At 43.4% G+C, this 24847-nt stretch overlaps 1 protein-coding gene across 3 annotated transcripts in view; it reads right to left on the bottom strand.

The window, feature by feature from the left end:
- The window catches only part of PHKA2 (phosphorylase kinase regulatory subunit alpha 2), a 43568-nt gene extending 20575 nt beyond the window's left edge, over positions 1-22993 (bottom strand). For 2 of the 3 annotated variants that reach the window (XM_049834835.1, XM_049834837.1), the window contains exons 1-16: positions 22899-22993; positions 19313-19471; positions 17911-17958; positions 17262-17430; positions 16328-16410; positions 15476-15556; positions 12504-12602; positions 12029-12175; positions 11742-11795; positions 11067-11189; positions 8958-9053; positions 7439-7546; positions 6655-6733; positions 4441-4575; positions 2951-3060; positions 90-234 (exon numbers count right to left, since the gene is read on the bottom strand). In XM_049834835.1, coding sequence (XP_049690792.1) covers positions 90-234; positions 2951-3060; positions 4441-4575; positions 6655-6733; positions 7439-7546; positions 8958-9053; positions 11067-11189; positions 11742-11795; positions 12029-12175; positions 12504-12602; positions 15476-15556; positions 16328-16410; positions 17262-17430; positions 17911-17958; positions 19313-19471; positions 22899-22976 — 1714 coding nt within the window. In that variant the 5' untranslated portion in view covers positions 22977-22993. The remainder of the gene's footprint in view (positions 1-89; positions 235-2950; positions 3061-4440; positions 4576-6654; positions 6734-7438; positions 7547-8957; positions 9054-11066; positions 11190-11741; positions 11796-12028; positions 12176-12503; positions 12603-15475; positions 15557-16327; positions 16411-17261; positions 17431-17910; positions 17959-19312; positions 19472-22898) is intronic. The other variant, XM_049834838.1, reaches the window with a different exon arrangement.
- Positions 22994-24847: the final 1854 nt, after the last annotated feature.

Genomic DNA, 24847 nt, shown 5'->3' with positions numbered 1-24847 from the left:
GTCATGCCACCTGCCTCCTCTCAAACCGAGTTCCATCCTACTCCTCTGCAGTAAGCTACTCCGCTTGAAACAGAGAAAATTACGTTTACCAAGCATTGTGTGGGTGATGGGAAATGTCAGAGTTGGTCTCCCTGTCATCCTCCAACAAGAAGTTAGGTAAGCCAGCTCTGTCTTAAGCATCTCCACAATCATCTGATTGTCTAGAGCCAGATAGAAGTGATGCTGGTCAGTAAACTAGAGAACAGAGAAATATGGCATGTGAGTAGCTGTCGGTGCTCTCCTTACGTTTTCCTATTTCCTCCCTTAAATCATTCACCAAAGCCATATGAGCTATTCTTGACCACAAAACAAACTGCATGAATTAATCTAACAAGGCTTGAGACTGTGAAAAAGAAACCCATGCTTGTGCAGAGTCCATTTCCTTACACTTGTACGCTGACCATGAAAGAAGCAAGCCACGCAAAAAAAGCAGACAATCACACCCATGAAGTAGAATCTTCCCAATGATGAAATACAGTAACCTATGATCTGGGAGATGGAAGCACTCTAGAGGTGGAAGAGAAAACTAATGACAGCAACAAAAACAATGATTAGTCTTAAGTGCATGCTGGGGACTGGGAACTAGTAACTGTATGTCTCTTGGGAACAATCTGAAAGTCAAGCAGAATACAGAAAAGCTGGCAGTTACTGTGGAAAAAAGGTACATAAAATGTACAATTGTAAAATGTGCTGTTCCCACTACAGAGGAAAGCCAAGAACCACAGTAAGAGACTATTCTGGATGCTTCAGGAGCTAAAAACCAAAAAAGCTGGACAAACAATAGAAAGTATGTCAAAGCAGCCACAACAAAAGTTAAGGAATCACATAAGTCTTGGGGAGGGGTGGAAAAAGGAGGCTGGGATATAGAATAAACATCAATTAGCAAGACACATAGTGGTCAAGGAGAAAACATCCTGTGAACACATCAGAAGTAATAGAGAAACACAGAAACTGTAGGTCTGTTAATAAAGAAAGAAAGGAGGTAGGAAGAGAGGATACAGACAAGCTGAAGCATTCTATGCTGGTTTTATTGACAGAAGAAAAGTAGTAAATTATGACCTGTAATGTAAAGCGATACGAGTCCAGCCTCAGTATGGGAAGAAAAGGTTAAAGAGCACATAAATTCAAGCTGGAAAAGTCCAGAGAAATTACTTCATAGAACTTAAGGAACTAGCCAAAACAATCCCTGAGCCACTTGCAATTAGTTTTGATAATTCAGGAAGAAGTCCCAGAAATCCAGAGAGAAGCAAACACACAGCCTGTCTTTAAAAAGGAAGAGCCAGGATCACATAGACCAGTCAAGCAAATTTTAGTGCCTGAAAGCACAGGAAAACAAAGCCAGTTTGAGACTGCCAAGATGACTACAAAATGATAAAGCAAGATGGCCCAACAGTCATATCAAAAAACAATCTCAGAAAACAAGTCCAATTTCCTTCTTTGGGGGCAACTAGGTGATAGGTACAAGAAGGTGGCTGACACCTCTCAACTTTTGCAAATTTTCACACTAGTGAGCCAAAGAAAAAACACCCAAGGAGGCAGAGCTGCTTGAAAAATTGTTCTCAAAAGGTAGTTATTAACCATTTTTTTAGAATGAGAGGGTATCTAAAAGGGGTCAGCGTTTGCCCCACACCTCATTGATGTTTTCATTAGATAACAAGATGAAATACAAATGACAAAACCACAAAATTTGTGGACATTAGTCAAGATCAACACAGATGATTTAACAGCTAACATCAGGAAGGTCAAATTAACATTAATTCCAGCCCCCTCAGAAAAAAGTCAGGGGGAAATGTCTGGCTACAAAGTACAACAGAAAATGTTATGGATGTTTTAGTCAAACACGGAATAAACAGGAACTGCCAGTGTGTTGCTAATGCAAAGACAAATGACATTTTGGAATACATTAATACATACTTGATACATGGCAAGATTTCAGCTGGAATATTGGGTCCTACTTACATAGTAAGATATGGACAAAGAGATATTTTGAAAAAAAATCACCACTAAGGAATTTTTCCCTAATTTGCAAAGTCAAAATTGGTGTGGGGGAACAACACAACAAATAATCTGTTATAAAGCTGCTTGTGATCAATTGATATGGGGAAGAATGGGAAGGGATCCACATTTTTTTGCAGCATATCTCATATTGTTTGGATATTATGAAGCACTACAGAAGCCACCTATGAAGTCCACTGAATGTCTTCCACTGGAATTTAAAGACTACATTAGTCAAACATCTATTTAGGAGGGTATGAGCATTCTTTATCCTGCTTCAGTTGCACATGTTTAGAGTAGGTGACCCCTTGGCCTTCTAGTACCAACTGTTAGAATAAGTCTACAGGAACAAGTGAGTTGTATTTCATTAAATGTATAAATAACAGCCATTAATTCTGGCAGGATCCAAACTTTCAGCTACATTGAAAAAGGCACTAAACAGAAAACAAAAGAACATCCCTTTCTCAGCACTATTGATCCTTTCAACAATATAATGAAAAGATTACAACTGAATTGCTTGGGGGTTACAGTACTTGGCACGCTTAGGTGAAACTAAATTTTTCATCAAAGCAATCAGTAGAAAGGTATATTAAGTGACCTATTTCTGGAGAAACTATTTCATTAGTTAGAATGTTGGTTCAGGCAGAGATCAGTAACAACTTTGTACTATTGATTTTCTGTGTTCTCCTAAGCCAGAAGCCAAAGCCAGCAGACTCTGTATGATAGAAGAGAGATTTATCAGCACTCCTACCATGCTGATCATCCAACACTCTGGAAAATCCCACAAAGCAAACCACATCTGCTTTATCAGCCCTGCTCTACCTAAAGTAGAGTGACAGCACATTAAAGCAAAGTGCGTCACTAATGATTAGCCATTAACTAAGCAGCGATTTCCCTGCCAGCTTCACACGCTCACCTGAGGGGTAAAAGCAAATATTTGATTTCTTATCACATACAGCTTGGACGTGCCTAACACTCCAATGTGCCGGTGTGGCCGTCCACTTAATTTCATGTTCTTGTTCCGGCCTGTAAAGAAAAGAGAAAGAATAAAATGTCTCACCTAACATTTCCTGTGTGGTTTTCTACAACAACCATTTTAGACAAGGAGATCTACTTCATTGATATCAGCAAGGCAGAAGACAGATGACAGAGTAAGATGCTACAGACTGGTCCATTGTAGCAACCAGTTCTTCAAAGGTCTGATTAAAAATAAAAATTTTGGCTTCACTGACCATGGGATTGGGTCTTTTAATTATAGTCATTGCTCAGCACCCAAAGCTTCACCACCAAGGACAGGCATATGCCCTTTCAGACACAAGGCCATCAATGTGAAACAGAAAACTGCAGTGCTTTCACTGCAGAACCGTAAAAATTCTTGCCCACAGAAGGCTAAATCCAAATACAAAGTACATCCAAATACAAACACAAATTTTCATTCTTTTCACCAGGCTGATAAGCTCCACTTTTCTCAGTAGAGCTTATTAGCAGATGATCTGCACTGCACCCTTTGTTCTATCTTGACTTCAATCTGTCTGACAAGGAACATGAGCCAAACAACCATGTGCCTGAAAAAATACGACTGTGAACGTTCCCAAAGAAGTCACTGTTAAAAACAATACACCAATGTGTCAAATCATCCTACTCACCCCCCCCCCACTAGTGAGAGAAAGCTATTATGAATTATAATGAAATAAATGTAAGCTTCAGCAAAGCCCTCCAAATGTTTTATTCGTTAAAAGTTCTTTGTGGTAAAGAGACAGATTCTTTCCCAAAAGCAGCACATGCAATTTCCCTTCTCCATATACAGGGCGCACTTTATAAGACTTATTTGAAGGCTTAGCAGCGCAGCTCAGCTCAGGGTTGGAAGGAACATTAGCAAGAACCTGACAGCCCAAAGATGTCCGATAGCAGCACGGCTTCCCTGATTTGGAGCAGAAAACTTCCCAGGCTGTCTGCTGGTAGAATGGCAACCACATTACTGAGCTTCCAGTCTTAAACCAGAAGTACTCTGACTTCTGAAAGGAAAAACATTTGACTTTTTTCTGTGTTTTTCCAGGAATTTTTTCTAAAGCCGATTTCTCTGTGGAATTTTTTCCTGCAGGACAAGAAAAGAATCAGCTCTTGCCTAACTCCAAGGGCACAGGGAAACTTTTATTTTGGCCACCTTTTCTAATGAGGCAATTTTTTTTTTCCCCTGTTGGAGTCCCTTATTTAAGACATAAGTTCTAATTTTGTTAAGCTTCTTTGCACAAATGCATTTTAAATCAAAGAAATTGATTTAAATAAAAGAAATTAGATCAAAGAAATTGAGACAGTGTGAAGCAAGAAAAAACAAACCCCAAAACACCATCCTTAAAAAATACCTTGCACAGCAGTTGAGCAAGGCTTCCATGTTCGAATACCTACCCAGCATGGTGTAGAGGTTACTCAGGATGCGAGCTGGCTGCACTCTGAGCGGATGGATATCAGCGATGCTCTGAACATTGATTCCATGTTCTTGCAAGAGATTCTTAACTTGATTAGATTCTGCCAAAACAGTTACTGCGTAACAGAAAGCAAAAACACTAGTAAGAAGCAATGTTATACTCCTTTTAACTGACTGTCTCTACTGTCACCTCTCAACTAACGCATTTAGTTGACTAAAAAGGCACAAAGACCTCACTTCTTTCTTAACTTATGAGCCCATGAGATCAAAAGGTATACCAAGAGGGCATCAAACAGATTTTGGCTCTCTGCTTCTCAACATGTCTTGCCATCCTTGTCCACTTTGGACCACAGGGTAATTCAAGTTGGAAGGGTCCTCACGAGGTCTCTACTCCAACCTCCTGCTCAAAGCAGGGTCAGCTCTGAGGTTAGACCAGGTTCTCTGGGGCTTTATCAGTTTCTTCCAATTTCTTTCAGTACCACTAGTTTGGATCATGCAGTCTCTGCTAGCAGATGGGGCTTTTCACCCATAAAACAAGGGGAAACACCGATAGAAAATCTTTGTTGTTTTAATACAGCACACTATAACGCCACACCTGAGTCAACGGGGAACAGGTGCTGTTACTTGTAGAGCAATAAATGTTAGAGAGACCGTAAAATGGCAGGGGGGAGGGGGGAGAGAGAGGGGGGGAGCAGAGAAGAGGGAGAAGTCCCCACATCAGTGGAATTTACAATCCATGCCCTAATCCCACCTCTTGTCCTGCTTGAGGTTTTGCCCATGTTAGGTGGCTTACCGGTTTGGGACTAATAATTCAGAATTCTTCTCTGCATTACAAATACTTGTCAAAGAATGCTAAAAATAAGCAAGCATTTCTACTTCTACTAGAAATTAAGTGCTTCAGAATAAGAAAATGCCACCCCCATGAGACACTAACAGGGTGTCAACAAGCACCTGCCCAGGTCACAATACCATTGACAAAGGCTGCTCCTGATAAACGAGCTGGCTGCTTCTCCAGAGCGGTACAGGTCCTTGAAAAGCCTTTAAGCTCTGATCAGATGGTGTTTGCCCTCTGCTGAATTTTCTGATTTTGGCTGTTCCTGCACTGACTAACGAAGCCACTCCCTGCAGCACCCAAAAGACAGCCATAAGTCTGGCTGCCTCACCTCTGCATACAGAGATCCTCCACACTCGTTGGTCCCCGGTTCCTCCGAAAAGGGGCTGCACAGAAACCTAACTAAACCGACCTGTCTCCTGTTGATACAAGATGCTTTACATCTCGTGTTGAGAGAAGAACAGAGTGGCCTTGTTATGCTGACTAGTGGTGGATAAGAAAACCTGTATGTTGCAAAACATATAAGATACTAGAGGAAATTGCTTTTGGGCAACCTTGCAATTTCCTGGGAAGATGAGAACTTTAGGCCCTTTTAGATAATTTAGCTTAAGAGCGTCAATATGGCTTGTGTTAAAAGAATGAAAATCAAGAAAAGACAGATATTAGAGTTACTAATGAACATTCTTTAGTGTCCCACTGCACAGAATCACTAGAAGAGGGTGAACTAGCAGACAAATGAGGAAGACTATCGAAGACCACTGGATGGCCTTGAAGACACCATAGATCTTGAGCACGCCTGCACCAAGGACATTTACCTATGTTAATGGGTTCCTGGAATTCAGATGAATATGTTAGTTACTTCCAGGAAAAATAATGAATACGTACATCCATTTTGTATATAATCACAACTGTTGAAAGAATTGGTGTGCATGACAGGTGGAGCAATCTCCCATGCACCCAGTGCTGCAATAAAGAATGCCTGCTTTCTAAACTTCCAAAATCAAGTCTTAGAGTTTCTGAAGTACCAACTTATGGTAACACTGTCAGTCCTGCTCTTTCTTGCTAGAATCCACCAAGATATTCCTTGTCACTACAAGATTAAGTTTGCCACTCTCCAGTCCCTGACAGGTCTTAAAATTTTAAGAAATACTGTTTAAAAAAAGTTTGTTAAACCTGATCTTCCCTCCTGGAAAAAGGCAGCTAGGCAAACAACCCCTTTCTCCTTCTCACAGTATCATCAAAGCATCTACGTCCCATGCAAAAATCCACATTACTTTTCAACATGTCTTTTTTCTCTCCTGTACATAGGGACTTTGCCATCACATAATCCAATTCACCCGGAATGATCCAAAAACTCCCTCACCTTGTACCACAACATCAGGTTTAAATCCAGTGGAAAATCTCCTGTTTAAGGGATCAATTTCACCTGCAGCAAGAAATCCCTAGAATAAATGCAAAAGAAAGAAAAAAAAAGAAAGGAAGCAAACAAAAATTAAGTAAAAGGCTTCTGATGACATCTAGAAGAAACTTTAACCCATTTTCATATTTTATCAGGACTTAAAGCCTGGTTTATTTACTCCGTCCATTAAGTAGTACATTCAATTAAAAAAAATGGCTGCAATATTTTTTGGAACAACAAGAAAATGGTTATGACTGACAAAATCTGCATGCTCAGATTTCCTATTTTAGAGTTGCAGCAACTGACACAATTTCACTAGGCCAGTGAATTTTTTTGTAGCTCCACAGAGATATTCAGTGGTTCCTTTAACAAGTCCATGGCTAATACGGGACAACTCTGTAGGCATTGTATGCCACAGATCAAGGCGTAGCCTAGTGGAGCTGAAACAGTGCAAAATCCTAGCTCTGGGACAGCCAGGTCAGCCTGGGCATATTCCTTTAGCCTAACCGTATATCCAGCCCATTTGACAACTTATTCAGCTTGATTAGAAACAGACAAACGCGTATCTATATACAAAAAAAACCCCAAACCACTCCTGAAGGCTCAGGCTCACCCCTCCATCGTTCATGTACATGTTTCTACTGGAAAACACATTGTCCCCCGCCTGTCAACCAAATTGTACTTAAAGGTGAAGCCATCTCAAAACAAAATGAAATATAAGCTCACCTATTATACAAGAAACAATTACCTCTGCTAATAGGCAGCTAAGGACATACAATGACTGGCCCCAAAGATGAGGTAACTTTCCCACTGGGACACGATCCACTGAGTGAGGATTTTCATACTCCTCATCGACCTGAAAACAAACACATAAGCAAGAAAAATTACCCTAAAGTTGTGAAGAACAATCAATAACATGGAAGTATTTGAAAAAAATACCATCTATCATCTACCCTTTCTAACCTGCCATTATTACTACATCGAGATCTCTTGATTTTACTTTTAAGGCTGCACGTTTTCTGGGACAAGAACTATGCTTACTTTTCATACGCTGCCCCACCCTTTGAAGCTGGAGGTTGAATGGGGACTCTGCATGCAAGTACAGCTTTGGTGTTAGCACTTCCCCTTTCTTCTCACCACAACTTTGCTGCCTTCCCTCTGGGCAGCTTGTAGGTAATTGTGTGTCTGCTTTCCAACCCCTTGCAAGATGACACTTCACTGATGTCTACCTAGCTTCCTAAAGTAAAGGTGCTTTCCAAAAATGAAGGCTATTCCATCTTTCCTGTGTTAGCAAGAATGGTCAATGGAAAAATTAAGAGTAGACTCATCAGTTTAGAAAAACTGCCTTGGTTTTGCAGTATACAGATCTATTGAGGGCGGAGGAAAAACCCTCCTAGATAACATCTTTACCATAGCCATTTTAAAATTTATAGATGACAGGCAAAATCTACCCTGTTTATTTGGCATGTTCATCAGATCATCATCATCGTATCAAAATTCACAAGAAGGCTCTGAACTCTTACACACTTGTTCCCACTAGGAAGGCAATTTGGAGCTTCCACCCCAGATCTGCGAGCAAGACATCAGCTGTCAACGCTCCCTGCCCAAACTTGGACCAGCCCAGCAGGCTCCACACCCTTAGCAAGTAAGGGCTGTAAAGTCTGGAGTGGGAGAAGTTGGCGGGGAGGGATACAAAGGCACATAGCGTGGAAGAGCACATAAGCTCATCAGCTCATCTGAAGTTCTCAGTCACAATGGGAGAATCAGGTAAACAGTAACAGCAGTGATGGCGGGGGGGGGACCAAACATAACAAGCAAAAAACCCAGCCCAAACCATAATCCATCTGAAACCTGTTTCTCTCTCACATACGAGCTCTGGAGAAGAATGAGCACAATCAATCAATAGACTAGACAGGCAGGGCAGTCCATGCTTTATTTCTTCTGTGAGCTTCAGTTCCTAAGTCAGCATCCACACTTCTTAAATATATGTCTTGCTATAAGGATTTAAAACTTTAGACCTGCTCTAATACTTCTGCAGGCACCCAGATTCCCAAGTAAAAAATGTGACCATCTGGAAGCCTGAAGTTTACCATTTCTCAGCAGGAGCTGTGAGACATCTCTTTAGTTTTCAGATAATGGGCAGTACTCTTTTTTTTATTGCTGGTTTAGATTGATCAGCTACAGGAAAACTAGAAAACTATAAACCCAACATTCATGTTGGCATCTATACTTTGCGTGCTGAACTGGATGCTGCATTTTCACAATACCTTTTCTGGAGGGACTGCATACAGTTCAGGCATTAGAACTATTCCATTCTTCTCTCTAATAAGTATTCCTTCCAGAGCCTCTCTATACTCTTGTACCTGGAAATATTTTTAAAAGACAATGAGAATTCACATTACAGTCAGCAAAACCAAAACAGTAAAGTTCTAGTACTTTTCCAATGAAAGTTCATTTAAAAAAGACAAAGGGGAGGGGCGGGGGGGCGGAAATCATGACTTGCTGATGGAAGATCAGGGTTCAAGTTCTCAGAGACTGTTCCAGCATCTCAGTATTATCAGCCTCAGAGACATGAGCACCCATCTTTCATCTGTAACACACTGCTGCAGTACAAAAATTCTGACATATTCCTATCAAGAAGTCACTGGAACAAATCCTACATGAAATTTGCAACAGATGACAGTGCAGTGACATGCACGTCAGGACTGCCAATATCCACAAAAGCATAAGGTGTATAAATTGTTAGCTTTCTACCATGCACATTTGTCTATGATTTTCTGAATTCTGCTTTGCAGGACTGGTAAATCAGTTTCTCTTAACTGATTCACTTAAAAATTTGCCCCATGGAAAACTTAAAATAGATTTAAACTGTTTAAAAATATCTGAGTTAACTGAGCAGAAAATCTTCTTGTTCTTATGTTGTTAGACAACATATTATGAACAGGAATACCAGACTGGTACAAAACATAGAACATTTAATATTCTTTTTACCAGATCCCTTATTTTGTTCCATTTCTTAACTACCCCATTCCAAGTTTTTACTTACAGGGAAGCTGTTTTCAGGCACTACCAGCACCTGCCTCTGAAATCCTACTTCTGCTATCCCTTTCTGAGTACAGTGGAACTTGTGCAAAATAAGGTACCCACAGGTTCATATTATGGTACACTGATATTTTCAGTATCCTGTCTTTCTCCACTCTTTTTGAGTCCTCAGGGTCCTTATTTTTTCCAACAGTTGCTGCCATTGTCTTCCCCAATTACTGCTGCAAACAAGTGGTTACTAGACACTCACCTGCATGTCTCAGTGACTCATTCAGCTACATTTAAACAGTGGGAACCAAGAGCAATTGCCTGGTCTCACCATACCCTAGCACAGCCTGTCTGCACACCATAAAGGCAACCAGGAACATACCGTCCCAGATAATCTAAGTTCTAGATACTACTTTGTGAAGTGGTATTTTATTGACATGACTGAAATTTCAGTAAACTTCCTGATTTTTCCCCCTCATGAAATAATGCAGTTTCTCTCTCCACCAGACTATTTTTACTGCATTCAGGAAAGCGACTTATATTTCTAGTGTCATTAAGTATTTCACTTGATTTACAACATCTGCTACAGAAGGAGGGCTTTTTGATCAGAAATTCTGTTTTGTTTCTGATGCCATTTTATTTATTAAGGCGTCAAGTTTAGCAATCTCCTGTCCCTCTGCATACTAGGCAATTTTAAATCACATGTATTTACTTCCTTCAAGCCACCAACCTACAGAAGTCCTGGTATGAATACATTTAGTCCCAGCTCCTTGTCGCTCTTTAATTCACCAATACCCTCCAAGTGCCACTATAACCTTTGGAGGGCTACAATCAATTTAGCTCCCCTGACCACTGGATGCTTGACACAGTAAAGGCATGAAGTAACTTAGGGAATTACTGAAAATGGAATGGCTCCTCATAATCCAACCCCAAATCTTCCTGAATGTACAAAAGGACTGAAAGTACTATGAATCTTGTTCTCAGCAGCCAAGCCACAGAGGTCGATGGAAAAAGAAGTTGGTCTTATCCTGAAGTAATTGGGAAAGCGGCATCACAGTTGGTGGCAAGAGAACCAGGCAAATAAACCCCGTTCAGCCCAGTTTCACCACACCAGCTAACGGAGCCACTCAACCTGGTACAGAGGGCAAAGAGGTCCCAGTGTGCACAACGCTGCAGCCTCTACCAACGCCACGAACTCCCCAGAAAGGTGAGATTGGCTGAAGACTACTCCCACCCTGCTGGTGGGGTATCCAACTGATATTCAAAATAAACATGGAGCAAAGCCACAAAATACTACAGGTAAATGGCTTTGCATCTCCATTGAAAGTAATTTCTTCTTTCCTCACCTGAATTTTGTCCTCATTAAATACTCCATCAATTAGCAAGTATGTCCAGAATACCGGCCACTCACATTCAATATTCTCAAAGAGCTTGAGCTCAGCAGGATCATAGTGCAGCCTGCTTGGATCCTAGAAATTCAATCATACTCATTTAGTCACAGTGCTAAATTAGTCACTCGTATTCCAATCATAACAGCAGCCCATTTTATACAAGTGATTAAAACCAAGAAACCAATAAAACCACCAGAAATAGTTCCCACACAGTCTCTTGACTTCTTTTTCACATTGTCTCAAACTCATTTAATCATTCCCTAGACAAATCAACCCTTCCTAGTCTCAGACTCTAGGTGTCACCCAAATAATCTTGGCTCTGCTTCAGTTCAAAGACATTTTGGGACACCTCAGAGACACTGCTTCCGCTTAGGCACTATAAGCCTATTTAAGGGTTAATTTCTTACAGAATTATGAATTAAGTTCTCTCCTTAATAATTGTTTTTCAAACCCTTAGCCTCCTTCAGATAGGTGTCATTTCTAGTGTGGATACTGGGACTACCTTCAAATCCACTAAGATGTCTTAACAGCGATACAGAACTTTGCCCCTTCATGTAAATGAGACCAAAAAAGTCTATAAACAAGAGAAAATTCTTCCTAGTGCCTACTGAAAATATGCATCAGAAGTACCTCTCTGGGTGTCTTGTAACCATCTCGGAGAAAACGACAGCAGCCATAGCGGCCCTGTAAAAACAGACAAAATTACAGAAATCTTCACATGCTGTTCTTCCTCACAGACTAACATCAGCATAAAAGTACATGCTGAGTTTTAAGTGTCACTTAGGGATTTTCCTCCCTCTCTTCCGCACACAGACAAACCAAGTCTGGCAACCCTTGTTTAATCAGGATTTTTGGTTGAGAAAGGGAGGTTCTATTTTCCAAAGGGAAAGAGAAGGAGAAATAAAGGAAATCCTTACCTGCAATTTGGATATGATTTCACTCTTGGTTACATTAACAAGGTTTAGATCCTCCACTGCAAAAGCTGGGTAAGAAATAATAGAGAGAAGGCCAGCATCTATCTCCTTTGACGTGGATGCCCTCGGCAACATGGAGTATAGAATAGACTGAGCAAAGCAGGAACAGAAGAGAGGGATGTAAAACAATTTGCCTACTTCAAGACTATGTCAAGTGCAAATGTAATAGACTATACTATTTGCAAACTGACAGGGAACTCATTGCATAATTATTTTTAACTGAGAATGAGAATGCTTCACACCACTCACTTCCACATGATCTACTAGAAACTGGGTGAACAGCATGGCTGAAGCATGGCAGATGGCTGAAGTCATCCTTATTACGTTAAGTTCTTGGTTCAGTTAACCAATATTTCATTTAAAAACAAAAGGGTGCTGGGGTTTTCCCTAGCAAAGGAAACAGAATGCTAATTTTTACCTGACAGTGTTCTACTTCATCAGGCAGAACATGAATCACCGATTTGTGTCCTCCATGAGCTCCAAAAAGATCTAGTTCATCAATTGCTTCCAAAGCAGCCTTCAAAAAAAAAAACATCAGACAACAATCCCAAATCATTAAATACCTTTTAAGCTAAGTACCTTTACACCCTAGCACCTGCACTTACCCTCTGAAGCAAATTATTTAAGACAGAAGTTTGCTCCACAGATATTTTTTCATCTTTAAAGGGAAGCTTGGCAATATTTTAGAAAAAGTAACTATTTCTGTCTTTCTGCTAGTAGGATACAGGACTGATGTGCTGGTGATCCTTCTTACAATTTAAAGGCAATGCAAAACAATGGGGAGCTGAGCTTCCACTGAGATAATATCTAAATATTAAAGTATTTAGTAATAAATGCTTCTTCTGTCCTATATTCCAAAATAACCCCCATTCAGTGGCCTTTCACTCCTCCTGCCTGAAGGGCTGTTTGAAGAGGAAGACTTGCTCACAGCACCCCAGAATCAGCAGAGGCCAGTGCCCCAAGAAGAAAGCATCGCCGTCTCTCTCACACTATCGCTTCCCAAGGGACAGAGAAACGAGACGTCTGCTCTCTGCACAGCCACCCGAGGCACGCCACACTCCACGTCAGCAGGTGAATCACATCCCACGCCTCTCAGCCGTAACTCATTTGCCTAGTGAAGACATCAGCAGCCCATCCGCTGACTCCATTTGGGCACTCCTACTTTAACCTAGCAGGCTACAAAGCCTGGCTTTGCAGAAGGAGGGTGTGCAGCACCGTGCAGGGAATGCAGCAGGAGGAGAGCAAGGACCGGATACCCGGAGTCAGGCTAGCAGAGCTTTCCCCTGAAACGCAGATTCACAGGGTTGCAGTAGCACCGAACGTTGCTCCGTGCCCATTTTTGTCCTGCAGGTTCACGGTGATGTCAATCTCTGATAAAGGAAGGATCGCACAGTGCCCTTGCCTTATTCTCTATTTTTCTTCTTCCTTCAGAAACATGGGTTTACTGGCTCTGCAGAGCCTCTCTCTAGCTGACAGTCTTAATGGTGAAGATCAACTCAAAGGCACACGCTCTGTGCTGTACTGCTGCCACAGGTAGCCACACAAAGCAGATATGGGAGAGAAATGTTAAGAGGGAGAATTCCAGAGGCAGATTAAAAAAAAATAAAAAATATAACACCTACCTCACCCTCTGCAGCAGGGCCTCCAGCATGCCTCCTGGTCCCCACCCCAAACAGCACTTTTATTGAACCCAGAGCCACAGAGACGCAAAGCTGTGCAGCAAGTCCCACAGGTTGTCCTGACATCAATGCACCCAGAAGTCGTGCAGGGAACGCAGCAACCCACATCAGGCTGTTCAGCACAAAAAAATTCATACTGGACAGCTAAGGAATAATCTTCCCCACAAACGCTGCCCCACCACTGTTCGACTGAACCGTGGCCAAGACCTGCAGTTTCTCCCTCTTGCGGCCACACAAGATCTTGGTAACTAATAAATCCTTCTGAAATGCAACTACACCTTTGACCTTAATGATATTTGTCTTCTGTCAGTCCCCCAGATTCCATGTAAAAAGGCAGCTGTCAATTACACATTTACATTTACAGCCTTCTGAGTGTCATTTAGTATCTCTGTGACCTTGTGCTATGGGGGAAACAGAAATACCCACTTTCTTTTAAGGACGTCTTTACTCATTTTTCTCTCCAAATTATATGTGAGTTATTTCGTAGACTGATATTTTGCTGTTTTCCAGAATTTACATCCAGAGGGACCTTGGCAAGCTAGAGAGATGGGCCCGTGTGAACCTCAGGAAGTTCAACAAGGCCAAGCGCAAGGTCCTGCGCATGGGTCGGGGCAATCCCCAGCACGGATACAGGCTGGATGGAGAATGGATTGAGAGCAGCTCTGCAGAGAAGGACTTGGGGATGCTGGTTGACGAGAAGCTCAACGTGATCCGGCAATGTGCATTTGCAGCCCAGAAAGCCAACATATCCTGGGCTGCATCAAAAGAAGAGTGGCCAGCAGGTTGAGGGAGGGGATTCTCCCCCTCTACTCTGCTCTCAAGACACCCCACCTGCAGTACTGCATTCACCTCTGGGGCCCCCAACATAAGAAGGACATGGACCTGTTGGAGCGAGTTCAGAGGAGGGCTGTGAAGGTGATCAGAGGGCTGGAGCACCTCTCCTGCAAAGACAGGCTGAGAGAGTTGGGATTGTTCAGCCTGGAGAAGAGAAGGCTCCATGGAGACCTTGTAGCAGCCTTCCAGTACCTAAAGGGGGCCTGTGGGAAAGCTGGAGAGGGACTTTTTACAAGTGTCTGTAGTGATAGGACAAGGGGTAATGGCTTTAAACTGAAGAAGGGTAGATTTGGATTAGACATAGGGAAGAAGCTCTTCACTGTGAGGGTGGTGAGGCACTGGCACAGGTTGCCCCGAGAGGCTGTGGATGCCCCATCCCTGGCAGTGTTCAAGGCCAGGTTGGATGGGGCTTTGAGCAGCCTGGGCTAGTGGAAGGTGTCCCCGCCCATGGCAGGGAGGTTGGAACTACATGATCTTTAAGCTCCCTTCCAACCCAAACCGTTCTATGATTCTATGACTTAAGCTTACCATGAAAACATCACATATAATATTGGGGCTACAGGATTAAGATAAAGGGACAGAATATCAGAGGCCACTTTATGAGACTACTCCTCACTTAATCTATCAGATTCATGACTCAATGAATCTGGTACCCTTCTTGCAATCCTTGGAACAACTGTGCTGAAGTCCTTCAATGAAAGCCATCATCACAAGGATTTCACACTGAAAAATACTCACTCACACCCAAACAAAAATTCTTATACAATCAGTTAACTATCGCAATGGCCAAGAAGACTATGCAAAGGAAGCAATCAGGTTTGTCAGAGCCCTTCAGCATGACAGAACAGCCATGAAGGTGTCAGGAAGACATTCTTACTTTGGCCATCCCTACGGAGCTTGCGTTCAGTTCAGGGATGCCCTGGTTTGTCTTATCACCACGTTCCCAAATTCCATAATCCTGCAACAACAACATAATCAAGAAAAAATTGGCATGGTCACATACAAACCCAATGGTTTCCCCCCTCATCCCACAACAAAACCAGAGCCCTGCATGGAATTAGTTTATTTGCCTGGGGGGAAAAATAAAATAAAATAAAAAATTTTAAAAAATAAAAAATTAACAATTAAAAATTTAAAAATTAAAATTTAAAAATTTTAAAAATTAAAAAATTTAAAAACTAAAAATTTAAAAATTAAAAAATTAATTTAAAAAAAATTAATAATAAAAAAAAGGCTCTAAGTCTCCAAAGAGCCCCTTCTCATATTTAAAGAGCAGCACAAAAAAATATACCCCAACAGGATCAGGTCTACAATCATGAATCACTGTCTTCACAGAACACAGAAAGCCCTTTATACTTCTCCCTGTGCATGCCTCTCCCCATGTCCCTTCAACTTGTCACTTTCCAAAAAGCTTGTTAATGCTTTGCTCTTTTTAGAAACATCCACGAGATTTTAATGAGACATCAGGATATACTATTAAGTATCAATAAAGAAAAACTATTATTATGATGGAACAAATATACCTCACCCAGGCAGCCATAAATCCTCCACAGCCCTCCCACCATCTCCAAAGATGCTGCTCGCAATGTAAAGTACTGACAGGTTCTGCTATCTTTCATGGAAAAAGAAGTCTGTATTTTCCTTCTCCATCAATAAATACTTTTCCACCCACATCTGAGCAGCGTTATAGTAGTATGGTGTAAGTTAAGTAGTATAAATAACTACTTACAGCGACTTTGTAAGCAGCTTCTATGTAAAAAACAAGATTCTGAACAAAGGTAACTTCATCGAGGGTGAAGATAATACGTAACCCTGATTAAAAGAAGGGAAGAGAGTAATTATACTGTATCAGAACTGAAATACTTACTCCTCAGTGGGTTTCATGCTTTTGTTTATGTGCTACCAACTACTGCCCACTGAAATCAATGGAAAAACTCAAGCTGATTTCAAGAGATCAAGCAGCAAGCCTCAATACTTGCTGCTGATAAAACAGTTCAAATACCACCAACCCACACCATTTCAAAGAACAACCAAAAACCACCCTTGGGAGGGTGGCATTCAGACACAGTGGGTACAAAGCAGGTAGGTCTGAGCCAGCTCTGGCTCTCAAGAGCAGCGCATCCCAATTCCCACAGCTCCCCACTCCTCCACCTGCTTAGTGCTTTACCGAGGGACCACCAGGCGCCCGCTCTGCAGGGGTCAATGGCAAGGGGCTCTGAGGACAGAAGACCACATAAGGAAACAAATCCTATCCTCACAGGAGCACAGCTGAGAAGAGCACAAAACAAAACAGTGCCAGCAAGAAGAGGAACACAGATGGCACTAGTGGCACCTGACTTGATGTCCCCACTCTCTGAAGAAACCCTGTTGTCCATTAGGATGCCCTGCATTGTTTTCAAACACAAAACTCTTCTCTGACGTGACTCTGAATAGCCCACGTATTTCTATGCCAGCAAACATTAAGGGAATGAACGCTGCCAGTTACTATAAACATGAAACCCTAACTAACCCGCATCTCTTTTCCAGATAAATATTATTTTCTTCTGAGTAACAACTATGTGAAGGTCTTTGTAGTTAGTTACTTTTTTTTTTTCCTTTTTAAAAGATAATCAGAATAGAAAAAGACTGCGACAATAGTCAAAGCTAAAATATATTCTGCTTACCTGAAGCAGTCATCTGTGCCAAGAAGAGCAGGTAAAGCGAAGTTGCATCCACTTGTAGATGCCCCCACTGGTCGTCCCCAACCACTGTGGCACAGGTTGCAGAGTTATACTTGGCATGTAGGCAGTCTTTGGTACTCTGTGTGCGTTTGAACTTCTCTACCTTATCTACCTAAAAAATAAGATCCAGAAATCTCAAATCTGAAACATTTTGGAAGAAATTCTCCAAACTATTTCAAAATTAACAACTTTTCTTAGGTGAGGAGAAACTTGAGGTTTTAATTTTTGTTACCCCACTTCAGTGTGTTTTGATTGATCAGAGCGCTTAAACACAACTCTAACTTTAGGCTCCAGCTAAATCCACATCTCTTTGGGAAAGAATAAGATGAAATTACCTTGTTGAGTTCAGATCTTGGTTACAGGCATGCCTCTTGGTGAAAATCACTTTGCAAAGACAAAACTGAGATTTGCTACGAGCACAATCTCAAAAAGGTGCAAGTTAAGATCAGAGTTTTGCTCAAGAGTTTTTTTTAAAACTCCACACAACACCATCTACATGCATGCAAAAAACTCACTCTACAGAAAAGACACAAGGAATACACACTTCAGATGAAATGCTTTGTAAATGCAACACGTACTAGTTAACTCATACCTGTCTCATCATGCACTGTAGGAGTCCCCGCATCAGCTTCACAACGTTCTGCAGGAACAAAACAGACCAGTGACACTCTCACAGGGCCAGCCTCATCAGCTGTAACAAACAACATTCAAACGTGATAAAGTTCACACCCCCTACTAATAACGTCCTGCCAAAGGTAAAAACATGTGTATTTGCCTGAAATGCTTTACCTGCCTTTTCTTTTAATATATATACTGGTTGCTTTTTATTCCCATGTCCCTATCTAGGAGAACAAATCTTTCCCCAAAGGCCCTCTCTAAACAGTGGAGCAACTCTCTGTTGTTCTTCTATCCAGCTAAGGAAGCAAGAGGAATGCTACATCTTGTAAGATTAATGTTGATGATGATGACTTTTAGAGTGACGGATCCAGGGAACACCGGTAGGTGACTGCAAGACACTGACATGACTGGAAAACTTGTGGAGTTCTTCCCCTCTTTACAACAGAAAGCAGATGACTAAGAAGTGGCCTTTAGTGCATACAAAGAGAAGCTCAAGATTTTGTCGTAAATGAAAAAATCAACCCCATCTTTTTATCCAAAAATTATTATAGCCTCAACATATGATCATGCAAACTGAGTCAAGGTTATTTTGTCACCACAGATCTCCCTGGTTTGAGCAGTACATGTCAGCATCAAATTTGCCTTCAAAACAACAGCAGGGCACCGACACTAAGACTCCCTCACTTCCCAACTAATCCACCTCTACCCTCTCACTTCTGATACCCACTTTCCCAGCTGCAGATTATAGAAATTAACTGTGTGAGTTACCTACCCTTCCAATTCTCCAGCACATAAGTCTTACCGGTTTGGAGATCACTGCCTTGTCTGGTTTGATCAAATGCGTCTATACACCATGTACGAGTTCCGTGAGATGACACAAGTGCACATTTCAAAGACTGCTACTTTAAATAGCATGCTCTTCCTTATGGGGAAGAACGGTCTAGCAGATCAATTGCTACCTGAGGATCCAGGCAACCTAGGCTTGATTTTCTGCTCCATAATACACCTCATGTGGGATCTCAAGGTTTAATCAGAGGCTTGTAAATCTGGGCATAAAATCTCTCAGAAGCCTAATTTTCAATGATCAGCCAACTGATGGAAGTTTGATTCCTATATGTATTTGTTTCATTTATATTTTAATTCAGGTGTCGTCTCTCTGCCACAGTTCTCTAAAACTTGCTTGCCAGAAGGCTGCCAGGAACACTGTACACCCCGTGATGCACAGATACTGATGTGATAGGAACAAGACACATACCCCAAGATGGGAAAACCCTGCCAGATCCTAGACAGAGCAGCAATGCTAACACACCATTTGAAACCACTACCATATGAAAAAAACAAACAGTGTAACTGGATTGCACTGAACTTTGACATACCTGCTCGAGCTCGTAGGCTTTGGCCTTATCCTCATCCCGGTCTGCGTTCTTCCGATAAGCCATCCCCAGCCCCCACACGGCCAGGATGCTGTAGATGTTGTCCCGTACCCAAGCATCCTTATGGTCCTTACTGGCTGAAAGTAGCCCCGTAACTGGATTCTAATCACGGCAGAAGGAATAAAGAACAAACATTACTACCTGAAATCCCATCTTTCCAGGTCAAAGGGTAATAAAACAAAAGAGAGCGCCAAAGATTATTTCACACTGATTGCACACTGCGACTGCTCACAATTTTGCCACAGAAGTGAGGTCCCATCTTTCTTTCCCAAACTCAAGTGAAATGCAAAATTTCTTTGAACACTTAAAGATATAAAGCTTATGCCCTCCAGCTGGGCATCCTCATCCCCACAAGATTATTACCAAAGTCATTGAGTGAAACTTGAAACACCTTGAGGAAACAGGAATTTAAATGTTACACATCTGTAAGGAAAAGAGGGTACCGAGTTAACATTAGAAACTGAGCCTGGGATCTACTCTTCTCTATGCAACTGGTCTGTGGCAGTAAAAATCCTGAGGAAGTAAAAAAACCACTACTTCCCTTCTAGGAAATTAAAAAGGTATTTCTATATTTTTACCTGCTTGGTTTATGACAGCTAAAGCATGAATGCATGCAAAGCCTTTTTATATCCTCCTTTGGAAAATGTACAGAAAGACAAATTCTGATGGTGTTGAAAAGCAGCAGTGTCTGAAAACCAGCACACTGAGTAGTCTCCCACATCCCAAATACTCCATTAATTTTTTCATTGCATCATTAATTCCCATCATTTCATTATCATTCATTTTCAAGACAGTCTCTCTCAACTGTATGTTCTTCACTACCAAAAAAATGAGGGAGAGAGGCAAAAGGTCTATAGAGCTTTCAGTCGAGCCTTTACAGCAAATTTCAGTGAACAAAGAGCAGTTGCCATGGCTGGTGTGACAAGGGGCAAAGATTACAATAGTAAAGGTAAGTAAAACTAAAAAGAATACGTATACCAGTTTCTCATTTCTGCCACACACCAGTTCACTCAATCCCTTCCGTAGTTATTTTTAAGAAAGAAGTTTCAAGGGGGAAGAACTTCAATTACTATTTCCTGGGCTTTGCATGTGACAACTGAACAAGACATGGGTGACAGCCTGACACACACGACTGGGCACAATCAGTGCTATTGTTACGGTTTAAATACAGCTATGTCCAGTGGCTCGCTGAGAGCAGAAACACGTAGTTCTGCTGGAAGTCCCTCAGCACGGTCTTTACAAACCGGGTAACAACAGCAGGAACACCTACTCATCTATTTGCTGGGGAAAGTAGCACAGACGAACCCAAGGAGCTTAAAAAACTTCCTTCTGAACTTGAAAAGTCAAACCAAGAAGTAGCAGAAGAAGAACAAGTACGCAAGCAAAGAAAGTAGACCCTGCTTCCAGCTCAGCGCTGCACCTGCGTGGCAAAAACCAGGACCTCGAAAGGCAGAATGCATATTCACAGTATTTTAAATTTTACTTTGCTTCCCTCCTCCCATGCAGCACAACAAATTTCTACGTACCTGCAGCCCTGGCTTGACAGAGATAACCCTGCTGCCTGAGAAACGATCATTTTGGTTTGTTTTTCCCCACCAAGATGGAAATCCTGGAAAAATGGCCCACGCAAGCCTTTAAAAGACCATTCAGTCCCCAGGGAGGGACCTGCCTACCTTCAAGAGACTGCATTAAACACATCCAACCCTCCTAATTTGCCCAAGTAAGCACTGCATCTCTTCACCAGCTGAGCAGGACATTTTCAATCTATTGCAGTGGAAAACCATAAAGAGTATAGATACAGAAAACAAATCTAGAAACCCGCCTTGCAGTATCTCTCAGAGACTCTTGGGAGATCACCATCCCTCTGCCTTTCTGCTAGCCTGTGACTTGCCTTCCACACACAGAAGAAAACTTATTTATCTCCTTCCCCCACCTCTGAACTCTCCCCAGAATTGAGCACTTAGCAGAAAAGGCAGCACTAAGTCATGAACATGTGTCCAAGCACTGTAAATAGCAATTACAAAATTCCAGGTCACTGGTATAAACTCCCATATTACCATTAAGCTACCCTTTTTATTATTGTTAACTATTAATATCATTAAGGCACAGCTTTCACAGGGCACGTTTGGTCTCTGGCTCTCAGAGGCTCCATCTTGCCTCTAATGGAGGCTGCTACTGGCATCCTCATCCTATAAACATGGAAATCAAGGCAGGCACTGGAAGCCAAAGTGTTTTGTCCAAGGTCATCCCACAGACAAAAGGCAGAGACAGGAGCACAACTCAAAGCACATCCTGCACCCCAGCACAACGAGAGAGCAAAGTCATCTTCTCACACCACTTATACCATGTTCTTGCATTTGTTTCTAATGAGATTACAATAATTAGCACACAAACATTAATTCACAGGCATCTGGACCCCATGCCCACAACAGCAGTCAGTGACAAAAATCTTACCGACCTAAGCGGTTTGGGTCCTAACCTCTTCCTTCACTGCTTTCCAGTTCCTTGTAACTCTCAGCAACTAAGTATATCTGGGACCTTATTTGTGCAAAAACCGCTGTTCTCTCATCTTTATGTACTGGACTGTTTTAACCAACGCACTGCAGAGCACACCGAGTCCTCAGAGCCCACCTGGGTGAAGCGAGCACATCAAGCAGAGTACTATGCTACACGCTTACACATATGTGTTGGCCAAAACCCACATTTTTTTCCCTACCAGCCCTGACATCTTCATAGAACAGTCTGGGTTGGAAGGGAGCTTAAAGATCATGTAGTTCCAACCTCCCTGCCATGGGCGGGGACACCTTCCACTAGCCCAGGCTGCTCAAAGCCCCATCCAACCTGGCCTTGAACACTGCCTGGGATGGGGCATCCACAGCCTCTCGGGGCAACCTGTGCCAGTGCCTCACCACCCTCACAGTGAAGAGCTTCTTCCCTATGTCTAATCCAAATCTACCCTTCTTCAGTTTAAAGCCATTACCCCTTGTCCTAACACTACAGACACTTGTAAAAAGTCCCTCTCCAGCTTTCCCACAGGCCCCCTTTAGGTACTGGCAGGCTGCTACAAGGTCTCCATGGAGCCTTCCCTTCTCCGGGCTGAACAACGCCGACTCCCTCAGCCTGTCCTCAGAGCAGAGGTGCTCCAGCCCTTCGTTCTTCCGAGCAAGCGTCACCCACGTCCGCGCAGGACGCCCGCCCGCAGGCTGAGGCTCGCCGCCTTCTCCACACACCTTCCCGCGCGCGTTTATGTAAGCGGCGAGCGCGCGCCCCCGGGGACCCGCAACCGCCTCAGCCCTCCCCGCGCTCCTCCTCAGGCGGGCGGAGGAGGACGTGCCCAGAGGAGGAGGAGGGGGAGGAAGGAGATCCTTTCTCCCACCGGCCCCTCGTGCAGCCAGGCTGCGGTCAGCGGCCCCGGGCAGCTCCAGCCGCCGCGCCGGAGGTCCGCCCCGCCCCCACCCCTCCTCCCCGGCCCCATCGCGCCGGGCGCCCGCAGCCCCGGCCCGGCGTCCCAGCGGCGGGCTGCCCTCACCTGGTGGCGGAGGATGGTCCGCTGGACCAGGCGGGCGTAGCCGTCCAGCCGTACCCCCGAGTTGCTGCGGCTCCTCATCGCCTCACGGCCGGCCCGCGCGCTCCCGCCTCGGCCGGCCCGGCTGCCAGGCCCGGCCCGCTCCCTCCCAACACCCGCCGCGGCGCGGCGGCAGCCGGAGATGGCGGCGGCTGCAGCGGCCTCCTCTCTCCCTACCCACCCGCCTGCCTGCCTGCCTCCCTCCCGCCGGCCGGCCAGCCCGCCCTCCTTCCCTCCCGCCGGCGGGGCGGAGCGGGGCGGGGCGGACGGCTTCCTCCCTCGGGGCGGCGAGGGCGAGCGGAGCGGGAGCGCGGGGCTGCCGACCCGAGCAGCAAAGGTCAGGCTAAATGGTCAAAAATAAAGGCCATTTTATACATCCTCTTCCTGAGATCGCCAGACAAAACGCAGAAGGGCGGAACATGTGTTGGAAGCCTTTTTTTTCGGCCTTAGGAAATGCCCTTCTGAGATCCCATAGAACGAAAGGCAAAAAAATGCAAAACTTCATCCCAGCCTTGGCTTTCCAACTTAAGAAACAAACAAGATTTAGAGGTGTCTGATGGAAAAGAACCCGCTATTCCCACAGGCACTCCCGAGGGGCGTTAGGCAATGTGCACTTTTGACTCCATTTGCCCTTCCACGAGTCGGGCTTCCACGCTGTAGTTCGTCAACACGGATGGGACAGGAGCCAGCAGGAAGGGAAGTCAGGCAAAGAGAACCAAGACTTAGACACCTGACAGAGACTTAAAAGGAAAAAAAAAAAAAAAAAGACACGTGTGACATACGGTGGCAAAATCTTCAGTGAGTTCCCTCTGTGCTCCTGGGCGACAGAAGAAAAATACCACTAAGAGCGGATGGGTGCTGCAGAGCCGCTGGAGGTGTGGGACTGACTCAGCCTTCAGAAAGGATTTTTTTTTTTCTGTTGTCTTTTTTTCTCTCATGTAAAATTGTAACACTAACAGAGTTAATTTTGTAACTTTTTTTTTTTTTTTGGCTGTGCTTACTTCGTTGGCTGTAACTGATAGCCACAGCTGAGTCTTAAAAGCAGACCGTCTCTTTGTTCAGTGGTGGCCGTCGGACAGCATTTCTGCGCAGCAGGAAGGGGACCAGGCACTGCTCGGAGGTTCAGAACTCCATCAGCCAGAGCCCTGCAGCTGCTGTTCAGCGAAGGCTGCGCAGTCCCAGACCACGGGCCAGTTCACTCTCCCCTAAATTCTGTACGAACTTCCCGCTTCAGGGCACTACTTTTTACAAAGATGGCACAGGCCTAGGGAACAGGTTTGCTGAGCAAGGTAGTGCCAGCTGTACGCAGCATGTTGCTGTTTATCTATGACTAAGCTTAAAACCTCCTTACGGATGTCCCCGAGTTAGCTTTGCAGCCACAACTAGGTGCGCAGAATTTTACTTTGTGCTCTGGGAAGGGGTTCCAGCTTTCACCGAGCTCTGCGCTGCCACGGCTAAACTGCTAGCAGCGCACAGGAGACCAAGGACCAAAAGGATACTACGACACCCAATGTGCAAACGCTTTTTCAGCTAGTTTAATGATGATAATTATTTAGTGAGCTAAAATGATACGCTGCTGTGGGTGCAGAATTTTACTACAGCTTGTGCAAAGTCAGAAAAGACTCCCCACCCCCAGGAATGTATCAAATAAAAACAATAAAAAGAATCCTAACATATGTTAGTATACAAAAAGAAAACCAAAGACTGCAAGCAGGTCAGTGACAGTGGAATATGCATTTTCATAGGGAATTGAACTACTGAAGCCAAACTCGGCTATGTGCTTTTGCTGATAGTGTTCTTTTCGAAAAGCTTCAGCAGACGTGAGGGTCTAATGTCAGGGTTTTCTCTGCTAAAAACCAGATCTGCTAGAACCATGAAGGGTTAAATACGTGGAAGACAATGTAAGGACTAGG

This window comes from Accipiter gentilis, chromosome 32 (genome assembly GCF_929443795.1).
Source record: "Accipiter gentilis chromosome 32, bAccGen1.1, whole genome shotgun sequence".
NCBI lineage: Eukaryota > Metazoa > Chordata > Aves > Accipitriformes > Accipitridae > Astur > Astur gentilis.
This window is presented reverse-complemented; position numbering and strand designations above follow the sequence as displayed.